Source organism: Hipposideros armiger, unplaced genomic scaffold (genome assembly GCF_001890085.2).
Source record: "Hipposideros armiger isolate ML-2016 unplaced genomic scaffold, ASM189008v1 scaffold_496, whole genome shotgun sequence".
Classification (NCBI taxonomy): Eukaryota; Metazoa; Chordata; class Mammalia; order Chiroptera; family Hipposideridae; genus Hipposideros; species Hipposideros armiger.
In genome coordinates this window covers 603857-617382 of record NW_017731846.1, presented here as the reverse complement: position 1 = coordinate 617382, position 13526 = coordinate 603857, and the positions used below count along the sequence as shown (strand labels likewise).

At 41.8% G+C, this 13526-nt stretch overlaps 1 protein-coding gene across 2 annotated transcripts in view; it reads right to left on the bottom strand.

The window, feature by feature from the left end:
* CHDH (choline dehydrogenase) overlaps positions 1-13526 on the bottom strand; it is a 32782-nt gene that overhangs the window by 8626 nt on the left and 10630 nt on the right. The window contains exons 3-4 of one of the 2 annotated variants that reach the window (XM_019667408.1): positions 1503-2259; positions 842-993 (exon numbers count right to left, since the gene is read on the bottom strand). In XM_019667408.1, the coding sequence (XP_019522953.1) occupies positions 842-993; positions 1503-2205 (855 nt within the window). In that variant the 5' untranslated portion in view covers positions 2206-2259. Of the gene's footprint in view, positions 1-841; positions 994-1502; positions 2262-13526 lie in introns of both variants that reach the window. The other variant, XM_019667407.1, reaches the window with a different exon arrangement.

Here is a 13526-nt window from a genome sequence, read left to right as displayed (position 1 = left end):
TTAAAAAAAAAAATTACTGGAGCTTGGATGGGATGTGTTGCCACACTCACTCGCCTGACCTTGCACCATCAGACTTCCACTTGTTTCACTCTCTTCAAAACTCCGTGCATGGCATAATGTTCAATTCAGATGAGGCTATAACTCAGTACCTTGTTCAGTTTTTCGCAAATAAAGACAGGTCCTTCTATGAACAAGGAATTATGAAGTTCACTGAAAGATGGCAAAAAGTTATCAAACAAGACGGGCACTATATCATTAATTGATCTTTGTTCTTTATATAAATAAATGACCTTTGAAAAACATAGACAAAAATACGTCATGACTTTTCCGACAACCCAATATATTTTGCAACAGCCAGACAGTAATGATGGTCTTTGAAAAAAGGTTTGTAGAGCTTAAATGAGATGAATTAAAGCAGGCACCCAAATGAACGATTTCAGTAAAGCAAGCAGTGAGCCAGATCTCCACATGCGATGCAGAACAATTCTGCCACACCGCTAAGTGTGCAGTGTAGAAATATGGAGTATGGTCACAGTTGTAGTTTTTAAAGCCTCTCGTAAAACCCATCAATGTGTGAAAAGATATGGAAGGTACTGGGGATAGCTCTGAGGTGGAGTGGCAGGCAGAGGCTCACGTGGTCACTCATGCCAGGACGCCACGGGCTCCTGGGAGTTTTGTCACCTCTGCCAGGCCACCACCCCCTGCCAGGCCCTAGGGATAATCTTTCACGCCATTGCCACCAGCTGCTCCTCATGACACTTCTGGTGGAGACAAGAGCATGAGCACTGCCTGCGCCCTTCCTGCCACCTGAGCTGCCCAGGCTGGCTAGTAACTGGCTCACCCTGTGGCTCTGGCCATTCTTGATGTACTCCACGCCCACTGCGCGGGTGCCTTCAAACAGCACTCTGCTCACGAATGCCCGGGCTTCGGCTCTGAGGTTGGAGCGGTTCAGTGCTGGGTGCAGGTATGCGCAGGCCGCGCTCCAGCGCTTGCCTGTGGGACAGAGCAAGGAGATCAGGCGCAACCCCTGCCCTTTTCCCCGGCACCTGCACAAGATGGAGAAAGGGCACCTGTGCTTCCCCTGACGGAGCAAGCTCTGCCTTCAAAGGAAGGCTGAGACCAACAGACCCTCCCAAGTGAAAGCCACATCTGCCTGGGGTCTCCTCCATGTTCTGTGCCTTAGTTCCCCATCTGTAAGTCTCTAGAGCCTTTGAGCTGTTTGGCCAGAGAACTGATTCTCCATTGTGCACACCCACAGTCAGAGGCCCAGAGAATGCCCAAGCTGTCATCATCATCAAGTCATTTCTCATTGGCTGGGATTTGTATTCTATAGCTCGTAGGGGGCGCAATAGGTCACATCCCCTCCACCTCCTACCGGCCTCACTTTGTCCAACCGCTTACTGACCATGATGGGAGCAGGAGGGATGGGGCTGTGACAGAGAGTAGATTTTTTTTTCTTAAAGGAAGAATCAGGGGTACGCGGGCTGGGGGCCTTACGCTACCTTCATGGATAGTCATGTCCATCCAGCCGAAGCCTTCTTGCTGGTAGCCGTTCATGTCCTCGGTGAGGGGATAGCCGGCCTGCTGTGCTGCCTCCAGGAATGCCCGGTGCAGCGGGTGGTTGGTCTTGCCCCGCGACACGTGCAGCGGGCCTTCGCCGCCTCGGTACCTGCTGGCGCCCAGCTCATGGTGCTGCGCCTTGCGGAAGTAGGGCAGGCAGTGCGCGTAGTCCCAACCCGTCGCGCCTTCTCGGTGCCAGCGGTTGTAGTCCTCAGCATGCCCGCGGATGTAGACCATGGCATTGAGGGACGAGGAGCCTCCCCACACCCGGCCGCGCGGCCAGTACAGCACGCGGCCGTCCAGGCCCGTCTGCGGCTCCGTGTGGTAGTACCAGTTGTACCTGTTGTCACACAGGTTGGCTACGAGGGCCGCGGGCATGTGGATCTTCCACGAGAGCCGCTTGCTCCCTGCACGCATGTCCTTAGGCCCAGCCTCCAGCAGCAGCACACGTTTATCAGTGTCCTCCGTGAGCCGTCCGGCCAGCACACAGCCCGCGGAGCCTGCACCCACCACCACGTGAGTGTATTCGTCCCCACTTGTGGAGGCTGCCCTGGCCAGAGCACGGATGCCGGGCGGCCACTCCTGCCCCAGCACTCCCCATGGTCTCACGTGCCCTCGACGCCAGCCTCGCAGGATGCACCACATACTTCCAGCCCAAGTCTTCTCACATTCACGGAGAGGATACGTGATGATTTACTTCTAAAACATGAAAAGAGGACTTAAAATTTTAAACTCTGCATGCAGAATGATCTCGAAGCTGGGGCAGCCAGCTGGTAAACACAGGTCCCCTGCAGGCTCACCAAGCAGTCGGCCTAGGGCTGTGTGGGGCAGGCCTGGCTGGCATGTACCTGCTCTGGGGACCTAAGAGGAGGGAGCAGAGGTCCAAGCAGTTATGATAATACTGCAAGATCTGTGTTAGGACTGACAAACAGGGCTGGGGGCACAGGAGAGAGGCCCCACCCCAAACTTGAGGACTCCCCAGAAAGGCTTCTCTGGGACATCTGTGCACGAAGCTGGAAGTTGGGCAGGAGTCTATCTGCTGGACATCAGGGAGGTAAGGGCTTTCCAGGCTTGCACTCAGTCCTCATCCATTCAAGACAGTAGCTAAGCCCATACTACATGCCGGCACAGTTTCATCCCTAGCAATACACAGAGAACAAGACATCTGCCCTCAAAACTGATGGTGTGGGGCCAGGGAGACAGACAAGACTTAAATAACTGATGGAAGGTCAGGGTGAGAGGCTGGGGACTGCAAAGCTCAAAGCTTTTCACCTGAAGTTCATGGTGTGCACCAGAGGGCTTTTCAGCAGGGTATGGGGTCAGAGGTACAGTCTTCAAAGATCACTCTACAGAAGACTGAAGTTTTACCAAAGAAATGCCAGTAGATTTTGAAGGTCCTTTCCCAACGATGTTCAAATCAATCCCAATGTGCTCAGTGCACAGAGGTGGAAAAGAATATCTCATCAAGACCTCTACTGAACAAGAACATCTGAGAAAGCCCCACCCATGAGGCTAAGGCACACAAGGCCTGCCCAAGACTGAGGCTGCAACAAGAAAACTGAGAAATGTCAAGAAAACCCTGATAAATCTCCCCGCCCCCTCCGTGAGCCTGCACCTAGTAACACCAGCAGCCTATACTGGAAGCAGGCTAAGAGGTAAGAGTACAGAGAGAGATTCCTAATCCCCACAACCCCCTAGACCCATTCATGCAGACACAAGAGAAGGAGGCAGCAGGGCCTCCTGAAAGCTATGTCTGAAGCAGGAACACTGATAAGATCCTTCTAGCACTCCAGGCCCCATACTAGCCCAAGATGACAGCAGCCCACTGCTCAACTCATCACTAGGTTGACTCAACACTCTACAGTAATGACCTGATAGAATAAAAGACATGCCCTTTTCCAGGCATAAATACCATCTACCTCAGTCTCTACTATGCTGTTACACACAAGGTCCAACATTCAATAAAATATTGAGACACAAAAAAGTAAAAAAAAGAAATGGCACATTATCAAGAGATAAAATAAAAATTGTCAACAGAACCAGACCAAAGAATGGCCCATCCAGATGTTAGAACTATCAAACAAAGACTTTAACCAAGTTAAACATTTTAAAAGATTTAGTTGAAAAGGTGGACTATATGTTGAACAGACAAGCTATTCCAGAAAAAAATTGAAAACTATTTTTAAAAAGGGACAAATAGAAATGCTAAAAAAAATTTAAGGTAAGTAATTTGAACACAGCAGAGAAAAGAATAAGTGAAACTGGAAATTAGGTAAATAGAAATTATGAAAATGGAAATATGAAGAGTGAAAGAGAAAGAGAACAGAACAACTGAGAGCTAGGAGATGATATCAGACTATCTAAAGTATTCATAACTGGAGTCCCAGAGGATGAGAACGGGAAAAAGGGATACGGGGAGAGAGGAGAAGCAGAGGGAGAAGGAGGACAGAGGAAAAGAAGGACAGAGAGAGAACGAGAGAGAAAAGATATTTGAAGAGATAATTGCTGAGACTTTTCCAAAATTAATGCAAGATAAAACATCACAGATTCAAGAAGCTCAGAGCATCCCAAGCAAGAGTAATACAAAAACCAAAACCAATAAAACATCTAGGTACATTATATTCAAATTGCTTAACTCCCATGAGAAAATCGAGGCAGCCAGCTAAAAAAAGAAACATGTATAGAGGAATAAATATAAGAGTGACAGCAAATTTCTCATCAGAAAACATGCAGTCCCAAAGATAATGGAGTGACAACTTTCAAGTACTGAAAGGGGAATAAAACAAAAAACAATAAACTTAGAACTCAATAAACTGTACTCAAATATGAAGGGGAAATACATCTTCAGAGAAACAAAATCTGAGAATTTATTGCCAATGGATCTGCACTGCAAGACACGTTAAAAGAAGTTCTTCCGGCAAAAGCTGTATATTATCAGATGGAAATATCAGTCTATACAAAGAAATGAAGAACTTGGAAATGGTAAAAATTGTGGCTTTATTAGTTTCTTATGGCTGCTGTCACAAAATACCATAAACTTGGTGGCTTAAAACAACATAAATGTATCCTCTTACAGTTCTACAGACCAGAAATCTGAAATCAGTTTCACAGGGCTAAAGTCAAGGTGTTGGCAAGGCTGGTTCCTCCTAGAAACTACCTAGAGGAGAATCCATCTCCTTGTCTTTTGTAGATTCTGGGGGCCATCTGCATTACTTGGCTAGTAACCCTTTCCTTATATCACTCCAACTTCTTGCTTGCTCCTATCATAACGTCTGCTTCTGTAGTATCTCCCTCTTATCAGGACACTGATTCCATTGGGACCACATGGATAACCCAGGCTAATCTCTCCATCTCGATTCCTCATCTGATCTGCAAAGTCTCTTTTGCCATACAAGGTAACATATTCACAGAATCTAGGGTTAGGACCTGGATATCGTGGGGTGGGGGCATTGGTCATCCTACCATATGATACATGTTTGGGTAAATATGATACATTTCCCTCTTATTTTTAATCGCTTTAGAATATAATTGACTGTCTAAAGCGAAAGTAGTGAAATAGGGTTCATAATATATGTAGTATCAAAATGTGCATAAAAACAATAGCACAAAGGATTGGGAGGGGGAGAAATAGAAGTATGCTTTTTATAAGGGTTTTATTCCATACATTAAGTGGTATAATATTATTTGAATGTATGTTGTGATAAGTTAAAGATTTTTATTGTGAACCCTAGCACAACCACTAAAAATTTTAAATAAAACAAAGAAAGGTAGCTAATAAGTCAACAGTGGAGAAAAATAAAATAATAAAAAGAGGTAGAAGAATTAAAAGGAAATAAAATTAAAAGGGGCAAATAACAACATGGCAAATTTAAATTCAACCATATCAATAACTGCATTAAATGTAAATAGTCTAAATACTCCAATTAAAATGCAGAGATTGTCAGATGGGATAAAAAAGCCAGACTCACATAGGTAATAAATAAGAAAATGGAAAAAAGATGCATCACATAAGCACTAACAAATAAGAGAATGACAATATTAACTCTAGACTTCAGTACAAAAAAATATTACCAAGGTTTAGAAGAAGACATTTCAAAATGATAAAGGGGTCAATTTATCATAAGATAAAACTCCAAATGTGCGTGTGCCTAATAGAGCTTCAAAATCATGAAGCAAAAATCAGAACTAAAAGGAGAAATGAATATATACATAATTACACTTGGAAACTTCAACACTCTCAATCATAGATAAAACATCTAGACAAAAAATCAGTAAGTATATAGAAGACTTGGACAAATTATGAACTAAATTGACCTAACGCTTATTATTGAACACCAGAACAACAGCAGAATACATCGTCTTTGCAAATGCACATAGACTTTATCCTGGGCTGTAATAAAAATCTCAACAAATTTAAAATACAATCATAATTTAAATTTTTTTCACAAAGAAAACTCTAGACTTCATTGGTAAAATCTAACAATTCTATGGAAAACAGAGGAATAGAGAACACTCCTAAACTCATTTTATAAACCCAGCATTATCCTATTACCCAAATCAGACAAAGATATTGCAAGAAAACTATAGACTTATACCCATCATAAACAAAGATGCAAAAATCTTTAACAAGGGCCAGCTGAGTGGCGCGTTGGTTAAGAGCTGGCTTGGGATGCCAGCTCTGAGTAGCAGGGTTCTGGTTTGGATCCCACAAGGGGGCCAGTGACACTGCCCTCCACAGCTAAGATGCTGAACAACAGCTCGACCTGGAGCTGGGCGGCCATGAGTCGCCAGCGATGGCGTAGGCTGCAGCCCCTGCTGCAGTGGGCTGCCATAAGCTACCGTGTGTGGCCGGTAGCCAGCGTGAGCGGCTGGCAGCCAGTGTGAGCTGCGAAGAGCCGCCATGAGAGGCCGTCCAGAGGCCGGTGACCGATCTGCCTCAGCCGGGAAGAGCGCAATGATGATGCCAACTTGGGCCAGTGAAGCAACGTCCTCCACAACTAGACTGAAGAACAAAAGGACAGCAACTTGTCTGTTCCCCTTTCCCAATTCCCCAATGCTGTTCCCTTTCCCCAATTCCCCAATAAAATCTTTTAAAAAAAAATGTTTAACAAAATTTTAACATCTCAAATCCAGCAACATAACAAAAAGCATACATCATAGCCAACTAGAGTTTATCCCAGGAATGCAAGTTTGGTTCAACATTTGAAAATCAGTCAGTGTATTTCATCATATTAACAAACCAAAAAAGAAAAACATATGATCATCTTAATGCAGAAATCATTTGGCAATATTCAAAATCCATAAAATCTCTGTGTACTTAAGGAATGGAAGAAAACTTCCTGATAAGGTCACCTATGAAATACCTACAACTAACTTTGTACTAAAAAGTTAGTACAACTTTTTTGGTGAAAGAGTGAAAGTTTTCTCCCTGAGATCAAGAACAAGACAAGGATGTTCACTCTCACCACTTTTATTTAGCATTGTATGAAGGTTCTAACCAAGGATTTAAGGTTAATTAATTAGTTTTTAAAAAGTAAAAGGCATACAGATTGGAGGGAAAGAACTATAAATATCATTATTTGCAGACAACACGATCATCTACATAGAAATTCCCAAGGAATTTACAAAAAACCCTACTGGAATTAATAAGTGAATTTAGCAAGGCCATAGGCTACAAGTTAAACACAAAATTCAATTTTATTTTTTATATACTGTTGATGAACAACTGAAAACCTAAATGTAAATAAATTTAATAAAGAGTCTGAGTTCATTTGTGATGTTTGACTACTGACAGCATTCAAAACCCATCTTGTTTTGGACAAGTAAAAAACAAAGCTCTGCCTCCTGCCCTTGCTGTCAGTGGGGAAGTTTAAATCACTGGATAGTCCATCTATGGGAATCCTCAGCTTGGTCCCACTACCCAACAATAATAAAAATCAGAGCCACCAGCCCCCTTCCTTCACTCAAGTATCCCGGACCGGCTCGGGTTCCTCTCCTGTTCTTGCCAGAAAGCCCCATTATGTGAGTAATAAAACTCTTCATAGTCTGTTAGTATGTGTGTGGTGTCATCAGTCTCAGCATTCAAATATATTTTGGATGGTGGTGGGGCAGCCACAAGACAACACAATATCAATTACAAGAGCATGAGGAAATATGAAATACTTAAGAGTAAATTTAACAAAATATGTGCAAGACCTATATACTGAAAACTACAAACGCGGCTGATAGAAATTAAAGATTACCTAAATAGAGATACCATGAATAGGAAGATCTAATATTGTTATGATGTCAATATCCCCCCAAATTGATTTACAGATTTGATGTAGTGCCAAACAAATCTCAGCCAGTTTTTTTGTAGAAAGTGCATGCTGATTTCAAAATGTATGTGGAGATATAAAGGACACCAAAAAAGTTGTAGTCCATTCAAGCAAGGAAACCCCACACAGCAATGAAAATGAAGGAACCACAGCACTTCACATCGACATGGATGAATTCTAAAAGTATATTCAAAATATAAAAAGCAAGTTACTGGATGGTATCACCTCAATTAGACCTTTAAATAACTATTAAACTTTTAAAACATGATTCCTAGATGTACCCAACTTCAGAGCCCCAATATATATGAAGCTCTAACACTGACAAATTTAAAGGAAGAAATAGACAGTTCTACAGTAATAAATGGAGACTTCTATACTCAAATTTCAATAATGTATTGAATAACTAGAGAGAAGTTCAATAAGGAAATAGGGGACTTGAATAACACTATAAAGCAACTATACCCAACAGACATATACAAAACACTCCACCCAACAACAGCAAAAGACACATTTTTTTTCTCAAGTGCACATGGAATATTCTCTAGGACATAACATATGTTAGGCCACAAAACAAATATTAAAAGTTAAAAGATTGAAATCATACAAAGTACTATTTCTGATCACAATGGAATGAACTAGAAATCAATATCAGAAGGAAAACTGGAAAATTCACAAATATGTGGAAATTAAAACATTCTTAATCAATGTGTCAAAGAAAAAAATCATAGGAAAATTAGAAAATACCTTGACGCAAATGAAAATGAAAACACAACATACCAAAACATATGAGATACAGTGAAAGCAGGGCTAAGAATGAAAGTTATAGGTATAAATGCACACATTAAAAAAACCCTCAAATAATAACTTAATTTTACATCTTAAGAAAATAGAAAAGAAGAGCAAACTAAACCCAAAAAGCAGAAGGGAGGAAATATAAAGATTAGAACACAGCTAAATGAAATTGAGAACAGAAAAGCAATTTAGAAAGTCAAGCCAAAAATTGGTTCTTTAAAAATAAACAAACAAAAAAACTGACAAACATTTAGGCAGACTTACTGGGGGAAAAAACACTCAAATTAGTAAAATCAGAAATGAAAGTAAAAACATCATTACAGAAAATAAAAAGGATTATAAGAGAGTACTATCAACAATTTGTACCAACAAATTGGATAACCTAGATAAAATGGACAAATTCCAAGAAATACACCATTTACCAAAACTGAATTATGAAGAAATAGAAAATATAACTAAACCTATAACTAGTAACTAGGAGATAGAATCAGTAATCAAAAACCTCCCAACAAAGAAATGCCCTGGACAAGATGGGTTCACTCATGAATTTTCCCAAACATTTAAGGAATTAACATCCTTCTCAAATTTTTCCCAAAAATTGAAGAGAAGGAAAAATTTCCCAACTCATTATATGAGGCCAGAATTACCCAGATACCAAAGCCAGACAAAGACACTAATAAGAAAAGTAGAGACCAGAATCTCTTACGAATATTGATGCCAAAATTCATCAGCATATTAAAAAAGATTATACACCATGACCAAATGAGATTTATTCTGGGAATGCAAGAATGGTTCAACATGAAAAGCAATCAATATACAACACATTAATAAAATGAAGGAATAAAAACCACATAAACATCTCAATTGCAGAAAAGGCATTTGACAAAATTCAACACCCTTTCATGATAAAACAAACAAACAAAAACACTCAGTAAACTAGGACTAGAAAGAAACTTCCTCAATATGATAAAACCCTCAGCTAACATCATACTCAATGGTGAAAGACTGAAATCTTTAAGATCAGGAATACCACAAGGGTGCCCACTTATGCCACTTGTATTCAACATAGTACTGGAAGCTCTAGCCAGAGCAATTCAACAAGAAAAAGAAATAAAGGCATCAAAATTTTAAAGAAAGTAAAATTATCTGTTTGCAGATGACATGATCTAATATTTATAAAACCTTAAAGATTGCACAGACACACAAAAACTATTAGAGCTAATAAATGCAGCAAAGTTTGCAGGATGCAGAATCAGCTGCATTTCTACACACCAACAATGAACAATAAAAGAAGGAAAGTAAGGAAACACTGCCATTTATAATAGCAGCAAAAGAATAAAATACTTAGAAATAAATTTAATCAAGGAGTTGAAAGTCTTGACACCAAAAACTATAAAACATTGCTGAAAGAAATTAAAGAAGACATAAAGAAATGGAAAAGCATCCTGTGTTCATAGATTGGAAGACTTAATATTGTTAAAATGATATTACCCAAAGCAATCTATAGATTCAATGTAGTAATCCCTAACATAATCCTAACTGGTGTGTATATATATATATATATATATATATATATATATTGCAGAAATAAAGACACTCATCCTAAAATTCATATGGAATCCCAAGGGATCCTAAATAGCCAAAACAATCTTGGAAAAGAACAAAGTTGGAGAACTTAACTTTCTAATTTCAAAACTTACTACAAGGCTACAGTAATCAAAAAAGCATGGTGGTGGCATAAGGACAGACATATAGACCAACAAAATAGAAAGCCCAGAAATAAACCCTTGCATAGATGGTTAATGGGTTTTTGACAAAGGTGCCAAGACTATTGAAGAGAAAAGATAGTCTTTTAAGCAAATGGTTCTGGGAAAACTGGATATCTATATGCAAAGCATAAACGTGGACCCTTACCTTACATCATATATAAAAATTAAAACAGATCAAAGATCTAAATGTAAGAACTAAAATTATAAAACCTTTAGATGAAAAACATAGGGGAAAATCTTCATGACAATGGATTTGGTGACACTTTCTTGAAGAAACACCAAAAACAGAGGCAACAAAAGAAAAAATAGATAAATTAGACATCATCAAAATAAAATCTTTTGTGCATCAAAGGACCTCATCAAGAGAGCGAAATGACAACCCAAAGAATGGAAGAAAATATTTGTAAATCATATATCTGATAGATTAATATCTAGAATATATAAAGAATTCCTACTACACTACAATGAAAAGCAAACAACCCAGCACAGAAAGTGAGCAAAGGACTGGAACAGACATTTCTCCAAAGATATATAGTTGGCCAGTAAGCATATGAAAAGATGCTCAACATCACTAATACAAATTAAAACCTCAGTGAGGTATGGCCTCACACCCATTAAGATGGCTATAATAAAAACAATGGAAAATAACAAGTGTTGACAAGGAAGTGAAGAAAGTGGGACCCTCGTGCAACTGTTGGTGGGAATATAAAATGGCACAGACACTGTGGAAAACAGTATGGAGGTTCCTCAAAAAGTGAAACATAGAATTACCACGTGATCCAGAGAGTCTGCTCCTAGGTATATACCCAGAAGAATTGAAAGCAGGGATTCAAACAAACATTTATACACCAACATTTTTATCAGCATTATTCACAATAGCCAAAAGGTAGAAACAATGCAAATGTCCATCAACAGATGATACAATAGAACATTATTATTTAGCCCGAAAAAGTAATAAAATTCTTACACATGCTACAACATGGATGACCCTTGAAAACACTGTGCTAAGTGAAATAAGCCAGTAACAACAGGACAATTGTATGATTCCACCTATATGAGGTAAATTCATAGAGACAGAAAGTAGATTAGAGGTTACCAGGGGTGGGGGAGAGGGAATGGGGCGTTACTGTTTAATGGGTACAGAACTTCTGTTTGGGGTGATCAAAAGGTTTGGAAATGGATAGTGGCGATGCTTGCACAACAAACATTGTGAATGTATTTCATGTCGCTGAATTGCAAAAAGTGGTTAAAATCATAAATTTCATGTTTTTATATTTCACCACAATAAAAAAACTGCAAAAACCCCACTTCATATGCAGTACAATTCTGGATATTGTTAAGTGATTCAATACTATGAGTGAGAAAAGTATGAAGCAATTCTGAATAGTAGTCACCTCTGAGCAGGGAGGTGTATCCAGGTATTCTTACTTGTACCTGCCATGTTTTAATTCTTAATCTAGGTGACAAACACATGTTTGTTTGTTGTAGTTTTATTAAGGGTCTGAAATAATTGATGATAATGGAAGTCAACAGGATTAGGAAGCAACATGGACAGCTTCACCAGGAGGTACCAAGCCTACTGTGGAGAAGTAAAGACAGACCCCTTCTTCGTGGAGTGGCGCCAGGTCATTTATTGTCCTTGGCCCAGTCATCCCCGAACCCCACCTCTTATCATAGCTCTTGCTCCAATACCCCTCTCTGGCAAGCCCCAACGTGGAGGAGACCTTTAATTGTTCTCAAAGGACTGGATCTGGCCTTGAACTAGGCACAAATCTCTCTGGACCCTGGGCAGAAGTGGTTCTGGGTAGGGGTGGACTAAATCGGGGCATTTCTGCCTGGCCCCCATCCCTGGAGAGAAGACACTTCCTCAGGCGCCTCTGCCATCCCCCCACCCTGCCCCAGGAAGCCTCAGCCCAGGATGTGCTGAGTAATACAGACAGGAGAGCTCAGGGCACTTGCCCATTCTCACTTCCCTTTCTCGGGGGTGCATGTGACCCAGCTCTCCACTACGCACCACGGAGGTGGTTGCAGCGGGCTTTTCTTCTTCTCCTTGCGGCAGTCTTGGTGCCAGGCCCAGGGGAAGCGCCAGCATCTGAGCAACATTTCCTTCTTCTTGAGACCCATCGGAGGTTGCTGCCGGCCCTCAGAAGCCAGGCCTTGGGCTGCAGGGAGCTGATGAGTCATTCAGGCTCCTAGCTCCCTGGGTTCCTACTGTTGGCAAGTGGCAGGATCTATACACACTCACTTTATGCAACGGCGATAAGAGGGGAGGATGGGGCTAAAGAGGGAGAGGCCTGCTACCCAAAGGGAACTCCGTGGGGCAGCGACCCCTTAACCCCTAGCACAGTGCCCCCTGTGCAGACTAGGTGGGTGGACAGACTGACTGACCAGGGAAGGGTGGGGCGGGGGAGTAGTCACAGGGCAGCAGCCCTTTCCACTTCCCTGGGCTGCCTGGGTCGGGAGGGAGCCCCTCGGCATTAGCAGTGTGGAAAGGGTGGGGTAGGGTGAGAGGTATGAGAAAGATAGGATAGCATGTGTGTTCATGGGAGAGGAAAAGGAAGAGAGAGGGAGGGAAAAGAAGGAAGTGGGGAAGGGGAGAGTCCTATCACAGGTAAGGGCTGAAGGAGGTGCAGAGGCATCCAAGGCTTCCTTTTGACTCTGGGTGCCGGTACCCCTGACCCACCCCCTTTCCTGGGACCAACTTAGGCTCTGTCTGTCCAGTGTCTCTGAGAAGGTGAGGAAGAGGCCCAATCAATCCCTGTGCATGGGGGAGAGGAGACTTCCACCTGCCCTGCCTCCCAGTAAAGAGGAGAAGACCCTCATGCCACACACGTCTTCCTGGGGCACAGCCCCACCCAGCCACACCTTCCATCTGGCCTGTCAGCTTGGAGCTGGGCAAGTGGTCCCTGGGGCACGCACTTCTGTCTGGGAAGTAAGGCTTTTAAATCTTTGGTCTATTAAAGGCTACCACCCCAGTGCCAGTGATGGACACAGCCAATGGGTCCAGTGCAGGGATGACCTTAAGTGAGGGGTAACAAATGTAGGGGCCACCGCCCCCTACTGAGTATTTCTAGTGCCTTTCATCACC